We start from the raw sequence: 9,210 nt of genomic DNA, 5'->3' as shown, positions 1-9,210 counted from the left end.
TCTCATTCGAAGGCTCATAATCAGCCGCCTGACGGGTATCAGGCGACTGTTCCATCCTCCCCGAGTCGGCCATTTCGTCCGACTCGCACTCATAATCGACCTCTAAAGAGGGGTCGTACTCACGTGGTGAATCACCACGTGCACTCGCAACACCAAGTGTTGTGCGAGTGGAAGACACTACGGTAGACGGAACGTCTACCGCAAGAGATAACAATGCGTCACCCGCGGCTGCACGAACCGCAGCCGAAGGTTCAACACTATCCTCACCCCGCATGAATTGTTCCTTCATGCGATGGAATTTAAAATGATGGATCTGACCAATCAAAATCATTTTAAAAATTAAGTGGTCATTTAGCGACCACTCCACCTAATGACATTCAGAGTGATTGTCGTTTAAGGGAGGGGTGATGTAACGGGGTGTATCGTTACATGAAATTAACAATAAAAGATTGTTAATTAATATTATCCAAAAGGTAGATAATATTTGGAGGAAATTACTTTAAATAGTAATTTCCTGAATTCTTATCCATAAATAGGTATAGACCATTATGTCTATTTATTCCGCAGACTAATCAGCTGTAGAAGTAATCAAAGAGAGTTACGAGATAAGATAGATAAGAATTCATTTACATGTTTAGTATTAGTTTATAGTTAAGACAACATTTACAAGGATAGATTAACAAGACACTTAACTATATTAATACAGTTTTCATTTCACACTCTTAAGCTAATTTGCCTAAATAGAAGTCTTCCTCTATACGTACAGTGTACGTCACCTAACGAGAGGCACCACTCACATCTGAAGCAGTGTGAAGTGGACTTGTACTGAAACAGTACAAGTCGCAGTGCCCCGTTACAATGTAGGCAGTGGAAGGCGTAATTATATTTTCTTTTTTTAGATTTTTAGCTTACACCTCTTCTATGTATTCAACCTTTCCTCTGATTCCTTCTAGAGCCGTCTATTAATGGGCTACCATTATGGAGCTCTTTAAATGCTCTTAAAGTCTACTCACGTAACCGTAAGCCACACAAACGAGTCTTATTACTAAATTACATCGAAATAGTCACGTGCAATTTTTGTGAATTGTGCAGCACTAAATTATGTAGAACCCATGTTCTCCGGCACACATGTCGCATGCCGTGTTATGTGGCACATGTCCTATTACACTTCAATGCAAATTATGGCTATATTGCAAGAAGTTGTGCTCGTGGCGGCGGCGTGCGCGTCTTGTGCAGGATGCAGCTTTTTACTTCTAACGTGGAAAAACGCAGAGGCGCCAAACTATGTCAGTCGGCGCATCGTTACGTCATTAGGTTTTGCAGGACTCGCCACCGCCGTCGCCTTTGCCATGTGCGTGTGTAAAGTTGTTCCTCGAGAGCTTCCGACTAGCAATTAACTCGAAACAACGGACTGTCTCGATCGCTATGAAGGTCGCCCATTGTAAATGGTCTTGACCAGCAACACCAAAAGCACGAAGGCTGGTGCTACGTGCAGGCACTAACCCTCCAGTACTTTTACCTCGCGTCGTACCTCTGGACAGCGTGCTTTGCTTTCCATCTGTACCAGATCATCGTCAAGCGGTACGTCACCATTACATGGGCTACAAGGCTTACTATGACTTTTAAAATTAAAGTAAATGATCAATAGGAATGAATATCCCGAGAAATTACTACGAGTGTATCGAGGTCTTGGATGGGGTCTCCCGGGGCTAATTCTTGTGTATCTCGTGCTTCGCCAGCTCACGGGACACGTTGGTGTAGGCCGCGCCGATCGACCGTGGTGTTGGATTGCTGTTCATTCTACAGCAATGGACACAGGAGATGATCCGCTCGTGTGGCAACGCGAGGGAGCATTGACTCAATTCGCTCTCTTCTACGCTCCCGTTCTGTGCGTCTTTGTATTCAACGTGAACATGTACCACTCCATTCTCAAGTATCTTCACATGGATCCCATGGCCTCGCGTTTCCGACGGAAAGTGACGTTATACCTTGGCATCTTGTTGCTCTGCTCTAGTTGGGGACTCGTGAATCGATTATTGCAATTTCTTCGTGCTGACCATAGCCCCAATGCGTTTTGTGGCTTCCTCGAGAGTTTCTTTGACCCCGTGCAACCATTCTTGAATGCTCTGGCGTACGGCACTACAAAACACTCGATCGAAGCGTTTAAAGAGCGTTGTTGTCAAAACTGGCGCTGGTTTTCATCTTCTGACGATGACGAGTCCTCGAGCATCGACGACACCCCCTTGCTCCCTCATCGGCTTGTAGCTGACCCACTAGATCAAGAATTTGGCCACTACTTTGACCAGCGAAAAACAAGCACACATCACAGTAGCAAATTCGACACAAACTAAGATCCTCGCATTCAATTCATAAGTATATCAATGTACGCAATTCATCAACTCGAGTGCTTCTACTTTAAAATAGCGACGGAGAACTTTTAATTTCCATCGATGGAACGGGTACTCGATATTGTGCCTTCACCTTGAGATAATACTCCTGCTTCATCATACATGCCTCCATTAGCACCAATTCACAAACTCTTTGCAGTCATTTTCAACATACCCATAGATATTTCCGCTTGTTTGCGTCTTGTAGCAACTTGACTACTTCCGGCACGAGTCGCAGCGTTTGCTCTCCTGTAAATGTATTGTCCAAGTACGTGACAAACTCGTCGTCCGTGCATCGATTCTGGCCATAGTCCTTGCAGCTTATCTTGAACTCTTCTACACCCGTGGGCCCCGCAATGTCCTCAATCAATCGCAAGACGCGATCGTACGCAACCTGTACATCTGGACCCACCGCAGCTGCCGGCATTCGGTCCATAAATGGCGACCAGAGCTTCTGTTTCAGGTTCTGGACGCTTCCTGACGGTGGAATACTCATTAATCGCTGCAGTGCGTCATAGAGCTGGGAAGCCGCAGCAGGCTGGTCCACTGCGCCCGTAAGAATCTCCGTGGGGGAAATCTCGCGACCGTAAAAGCGCTTATTAATGTCGGCTCGAGCCATGATACCCGAGCCTTGGAGTCCCACGCCACCAAAAAGGCCTTTTGCGTGGCTATACGTGTAATTCGGTGCAATGCCCGAGGCACTAAAGTTTGCATTTGCGCCCGCTGCGCGGCCGTATGGACCAGCGGCGAATTCAAGGCTCGCGCCAGCAGAAAGCTGACCCTTTTGCATAAAACTCTTGACCGCCACGTCCGAGTTGAGAATAATCATAAACTCAATCATTTGTGCACCTACTTCGGCGCCAAATCCCATACCAGCTGTGCCAATGGCGCTAGGCGCGGACCAGCGGCTGTCCGGGAGCTTCGAAATGACGACCCCCGTGCCCACCTTGCCCGTCCAGATAAAACCAACCTTAATAACCGTCAGAAATGCCAGACCTTTGGCTTGGTGCAGCAGATCAATTGGGATGCGTTTGTCCTGGTCAAGCGTCGGATTAAAGAGATTCTCGAGCGTTTGCTCCGCGGCGCGGATCGCACCTTCCATAGACGTGATTTGGTCCGTCATTCTCGAGGTTTCGAATGCTTTTTAATAATGGCTTAGTCGAAAAAAACGTTTTCTTCTTATACGTAATCAGTCTGAAACTATCAATTTGTATGTCAAGACCGTCTTAAGGTCCGACAGTGACTAAAAACGAGTTACTTTAGTCTCAGATTAAGTCACTATTGCATGTTGCTCGTTGACGAAGGAATGTTACGCGATTGTACACTTTTCCGGCTTCCGAAATATTTATGGCATTATCGTTAATTAAATTCGCATTCGCGTGAGGTAGTCGTCTAAAGTGGGCGTGTTCGTGACCTCGAGCATGGCTTGGCCCAATTGCTCATAGTCCTTGCGTTCATTGTACATTTGTGCACTGATACGCACAAAGAGTTGATTTTGAAACGGCACAACCCGCACGACAAGGCGATACTGGTCATCCAAAAAGTTCATAATGGCATCACACAGCAGCAGCGCTTCCTCGTGAGACAACGGCGTCGTGTCTTCATTCGTTGGCCAATCTACAGGAATGCGCACGTTGCTAACAAATGGAGCACGCTGCCATGCTGGTAGCAACACATTCGTCTTCCACGTCGTCGCCAAGTACTCTCCTGCCCAGTCAATAAGTGCCTTGTTATGCATATACACGCGACTCACACCGACACTTTCGTAAAAGTCCAACGACGACACAATTGTTAAGAAATTAGCTTCATCACGCGTGCCTTGGATCGCAAACTCTTCGACAAAACCTTGTCCGTACGCTAACGACGTGACCACAGGACGCACGGTGTTCTGATACGTTTTGCTCACGTGTAGAAATGAACAGGATTTGCAGCTAAAGAGCCACTTGTACGCCGTGCCAACGTAAAAGTCCGCACCAAGTGCATTTAAATTTAGTGGGAGTTGGCCAGGTGCACTCGCGCCGTCTACTAATACAGGGATATTACGGGCATGGAACAGTGGAAGGAGTCTCTCTAATGGCAGCATAAATCCCGTGGTGCTTGCAATATGATCCAGCACTGCGAGCCGTGTGCACGGCGTAATTGCATCCACAACCTGCTGCACTAACGCGTCGTAGCTTTTAATTGGAAGCACCACGTCCACGACTTTGAGCTCGACAAACTCTTGGGTACAATAACAAAGATGCCGCAACGTATTCAGCACAGCCGAGTCTGTGGACTCAAGCACACAATTAGCGGTTGATTTCTACAATTTCATAATTCCGTCATTGCCACGCACATGTGAGGTTGAGACACAAAACTTCGTCGTCATTCTGTAAATCCAGCGACTGTAACACGGCATTCATGCCCGTAGTGGCATTGGTCACAAAAACGAGGTCTTCTGCGTCGGCATGGATGAATCGCGCTAAGTGCGAAGCTGCTTGGCGCAACATCACGGGCACTTCGCGACGCATAAAGCGGTCGGGATTTGTCTCCATCTTGTTCACAAAGTGAGCTTGCGCTTGCATCACAGGCTTTGGGGCCACACCGTACGCATTGTGGTTTAAAAATATCGTATTAGGCTCGAGATTAAACACACTGCGGCACTCGCGTCCAAATACGAGATTACGCAGATAACAGCGACTGTCGGGCCAGAGCGTAGTCATGTTTTCAGAGCCATACTCATCCGCGCTTTGTCGCTGCGGCTGGTCTTGCTGCGTGGATAATAAAGCTTTTGAACAGCTTGTAGCAGAGCTAGTATGAGGCAATGCCGTGGACGGTGCAACTGGGGTTGTTGCCATTTTCATGGCGTTCAAGTGGCAGCGCACGCCTGAGACTGGAAAAAAAAACGCAAAGTCCAATTCAGAGACTTAGGGGACTAGTGAAGATAAATTTTCATCTGCGCGATATGATTGGTCAAATGAAGCGGATCCCGTGACTTGACCGTGCAATCGCAATTCACTGGCTGCCCACTGCAGGCGACGAGGTGTCATAATCACAAAATTATTTACTACTATCGGGTTTTTGGTTTTAACCTAAAAAAAACGATTTTCGGACAATTATATTTTATTTTATTAATCATTTTCGTTCTTCTTCATCCGAGGGATAGTACTCCGCGGTCTGGTCTTTATAAAATCACATAGTTGAAAACGATGTTGATTGGTCAGAACCATCATTTTCAATTCTATCGCATGGTTAACGAGTCCATGCGGGTAGCGGTGTTGGCAAGTATGCTTGTTACAGTAGGAAGACGATAAGATTCTATATATTGATTGCATTGTCTCCTGTCTGTCTGCCTCCAAGCCGCTCTTTCTCCTAACAGTCTGTGCTCCAACCGTCTGAAAGACAAGATGATTGCTGATTAACTTGTCTACTACCCTTTTGCGCTGACTATCCGTGACCGAAATGACGGCTGGCGCTAATCGCAACTCACAGTCTTCAACCTCAACTTCCAACAAGCGGAGAGTGCGGAATCTCCGGCTGCAGTACATGCAGCCGCGAGCGAGGCATTACTGTCGCTTGCGGCAGGCATTTCGTCTGCCGTAGTATCATCTTCTCCCGCAACATTAAGTGTTGCGGGTGCACATGGTGGGGGTCATCACGTGATTGTGACCCCTCCTTGGCGGTTGACTATGAATGCGAGCCGGACGAAATGGCCGACTCGGGGAGAGCGGAACAGTTGCCTGAACGTCGTCAGCCGGATGACTATGAGCCTTCGAATGAAGGGGCTGAATCGAGTAGACGTGCTAAGAGCATTCGCTATAGCATGTTTGGTTCCAACGATGAGGATGATTCCTCATTGCCAACACCGTCTCCCGTGCCGTCTCCCGCACATGTTTATGTGCGTAGTGATGATGACGACGGCGTAAGCCATCGTAATTAAAGTTCTTGTGGCACCCCTGCTTCAGTAAGTACCACTCAGGGAAGCGTAGACAATAAAACGTCTCGTCTTGCTCCTGAGAAAATGCCGTGACTTTTGCCCGAACGGCTTGTTAGTAGCTTGTCTGGAGAGACTACTCCTCACAATAAATATCCTTTATTTATTGCGACAAAGCTACATGGCCTTGATCCAGCGCGAAGGGCTTTCGCGCTGAAAAATATTTTCATCTCGATGCTTATCTTAAGCATCGATAGTATAGTGGTAACAACAAGCGAGATGAAATCTCGTTGATGCAAGCCTGGAGCGCGTTTATTCGCAATGTCAAAGACACTGGACGCGAAGCCTGGCTTCAACGACTTAACGCGATTCGCGTTAGTTTGAAAAAGAACTCCAACCGGTGCAAAAATTGCATCGGTTGTCTTACGAGGCAGGACTTACATGCCTAACTTGGGGTGACCCCTGACCTTGTTGTTTCGACAACACGAAACGGGTAAAAGAGAATGCCCAATTCCTTTCTTCGCCCTGATGAAGGGCTCGCATCTCTATCAAGATGCGCGATGCGATTGACGTTTTGCAATCGATTTACAGGCGCCAGGGGCGCGTGTTTTCCAATGGACCTTCTGATCTATTGGATGGGTCTCGTCATGCTGACGGACGAGGCCCTCAACGTCAACAACCAGCTGAAAACGAGGCTCCCAGCCGTCATGAGAAGGTGGATTATTGCACCAGTGAACAAAATAACTCGTTCGCTGCCCCTTCACGTCACGATCGTTTACGATACGTTTCACAAGAAAACCTTGACCACCGTGAGAATTCACTAGTGGTTGTGGTGGAGGAGGGAAAATTAGATTCGACCTGTGTGTCGGATCTAGAGTCGAAGATCGACAAACTCGACCACTGCCTCCATGTATTGGAGGAGGGTCTTGATCACGCGCGCAGTAAGTGTCTCTCGTTGAAACAGACGGTGCAGACTCACCGTATCGAGCGGTTGGAAGACCGTTCGAAAAGTGCGTACTCAATGTTGGAGTACGATCGGAAGTATCACGCTCTTCGTGACGAGCTGTCGTCGGCTCGTCGCGAATTCAAAGAACTTCGGATTCGGCATTAGAATCTCCAGACTCAACATGGAAGTCTGGTATGTGATCACAAGAATCTGTTGGGGATTCGTGAAAGCGGTGGTCAGATCCGTCCGCGGGAAAAACCTTGTACTGATGGTACTGGCGGAGGCGGCAAACGCAAAACGTAGAATATGTTCGCACCTTTGTGGCAATTCTATTGTGTACGCATAATCTCCGCGATGAAGTACAAGGAATGGCCCAATGACTTTGGGTAGTATTTTAATACTTCCCACATTAGTGACTACACGCTTAGGTAAGCTTACCGTACACAGTAATACTAGATCATTAATTTTAAATGAAAGAACATTTGCTCTTTCATGTTTGTCTGCGTTCCGTTTCTGCCGGTCCACTGCGTTAGCAATGGAATCTTGTACGAAACGGACCACTGATTCTCGATCCAGCAGAAATTCCTCTGCTGACTCATTTGTTTTGTCTTTTTCAGTGCGTTTTGTGCGCAATGTCATGAGATCTTTCTCTTCTTTGATGTCGATTGCTTCGACATCGTCATCATTCGCGTCGTTGGCAACTTCGACGCTTGCTGAGCATGAGCCAGATACGGCTTTGCTCGTGCGAGTCCATCCCCCCCCTTAAACTAGAGGATCCCTCTAAGGGTGGGTATGCGCGGATAGCGTAAGCTTTTCACGAAGAACAGTGTATGTGTTGTTGACGCATGCACCGAATTGTTGATGGCGAAATCAACCATCGGTAAAAATACTTTGAATTCAATGCGATAAGGAATACCTCATCGCCAGGTGCAAAGACATGTAATGACTGTGTGTCTGGAGCAACTTTCGTCAGAAGATTTACAAATCTCTTGAGGTTGCTGGATTAGTACGGCGTTGCGCCCCTTCTGGCCCCAACCGTTTTTCTGTGCTCCGCCTCGCTGTTGAAATTTCGCAACAATGTCGGACCGGCGACCGTTGTCCTTTTTGGCATTCGGTCCATATGTACGTTCAGTACCCTCGGTACAGGGCCCGGTACACTACATTCATGAGCGTAGTGCCTAACTTTTGACAGCGATTACATCTCTGCAATTGCTTACTGTTCGTAAAGCGAGGTCTCTCGATTTCAACGTAAGAGAGGTCTAAAGGTTCTGGACTTTCAAGCTCTTGTCGTCTCGGAGGACGATACGATGACGAATTAGCTTGAGCCTGTCTCAAACTAAAGTCCTTCTGTTCCGCAACGGATAATGCTTCTTCAAGCGTATCAAGTTCCAAGCGGAACAGGTGGGTCTTTACGGGACCATCCGTAAGACCTTGCATGAACACCGTAATCAACGTGTGTTCATGAACTGGGTTATTGGTAATACAACTCGCTAAGAGTCGTATGTGCTAGGCTATGCGTGAACATCACGCTTGCCTTGCTTGAGTTTCAGAAGCTCTGAACTCAGCCCTTGGTGGTTCAAACGTCTGTTTGAGTCGGGTTTAAAAAGCCTCTAGCGAGCCAAAGACGTATGGGTCGCGCAACTTGAGACCCAATGCCCAAGTTTTGCCACGACCTGTCAGATTTGATTGAGCGAATGCGATTTGCAATTGCTCGTCGATGATGTGAAGTGCCCTGATGGCATCGTCTAACTCGACAAACCATCTCAAGAGGGAGTCTTCTTCGACTCCCCTATACTTAGAGATGTCAATCTTTAAAGTTTCGGGACGACGCGTTTGCGTCATCCCAGGTACAGGGGTCTGTACCTGTTGTAATCTCAACAGTTCCGCCTGTTGAGAGCCTTGCTGATTCAGCAAGGCTACTTTTTCCTTCATCTCGTCAAGTTCATGTTGTATGAACTTGGCGA

The 9,210-nt window shown here is 47.4% G+C and overlaps 3 protein-coding genes across 3 annotated transcripts; 1 reads left to right on the top strand and 2 right to left on the bottom strand.

The window, feature by feature from the left end:
* Positions 1 to 1,181: 1,181 nt before the first annotated feature.
* On the top strand, positions 1,182 to 2,351 carry CCR75_004813 (uncharacterized protein; the record flags this gene model as incomplete). The annotated part of the gene is made up of 3 exons (XM_067962899.1): positions 1,182 to 1,351; positions 1,432 to 1,581; positions 1,649 to 2,351. The coding sequence occupies 3 exons, from the start codon at positions 1,182 to 1,184 to the stop codon at positions 2,349 to 2,351; spliced, it is 1,023 nt and encodes a 340-aa protein (XP_067817179.1).
* Positions 1,424 to 3,510, bottom strand: CCR75_004814 (uncharacterized protein; the record flags this gene model as incomplete). The annotated part of the gene is made up of 2 exons (XM_067962900.1): positions 1,424 to 2,496; positions 2,563 to 3,510. 2 exons carry the CDS (start codon positions 3,508 to 3,510, stop codon positions 2,416 to 2,418), a joined length of 1,029 nt encoding a protein of 342 aa, XP_067817180.1. The 3' UTR covers positions 1,424 to 2,415.
* Positions 3,511 to 3,627: 117 nt separating this feature from the next.
* On the bottom strand, positions 3,628 to 5,297 carry CCR75_004815 (uncharacterized protein). Its single transcript, XM_067962901.1, has 2 exons — positions 4,723 to 5,297; positions 3,628 to 4,655 (listed from the first exon to the last, which is right to left on the bottom strand). The coding sequence occupies exons 1-2, from the start codon at positions 5,228 to 5,230 to the stop codon at positions 3,751 to 3,753; spliced, it is 1,413 nt and encodes a 470-aa protein (XP_067817181.1). The 5' UTR covers positions 5,231 to 5,297; the 3' UTR covers positions 3,628 to 3,750.
* Between the last annotated feature and the right edge of the window lie 3,913 nt (positions 5,298 to 9,210).

This window comes from Bremia lactucae, linkage group LG11, assembly GCF_004359215.1.
Source record: "Bremia lactucae strain SF5 linkage group LG11, whole genome shotgun sequence".
Classification (NCBI taxonomy): domain Eukaryota; phylum Oomycota; class Peronosporomycetes; order Peronosporales; family Peronosporaceae; genus Bremia; species Bremia lactucae.
The sequence above is the reverse complement of the archived record's forward strand: the minus strand, read 5'-3'. Positions and strand labels throughout refer to the sequence as shown.

Excerpts from the sequence above, each read along its gene's own strand:
- CCR75_004815 (XM_067962901.1), bottom strand. The coding sequence starts at position 5,230 with ATGAAAATGGCAACAACCCCAGTTGCACCGTCCACGGCATTGCCTCAT. Across the intron at positions 4,656-4,722 it reads TTTGTGTCTCAACCTCACAT|ACTCGGCTGTGCTGAATACG; the intron begins GTGCGTGGCAAT and ends TTGAGTCCACAG.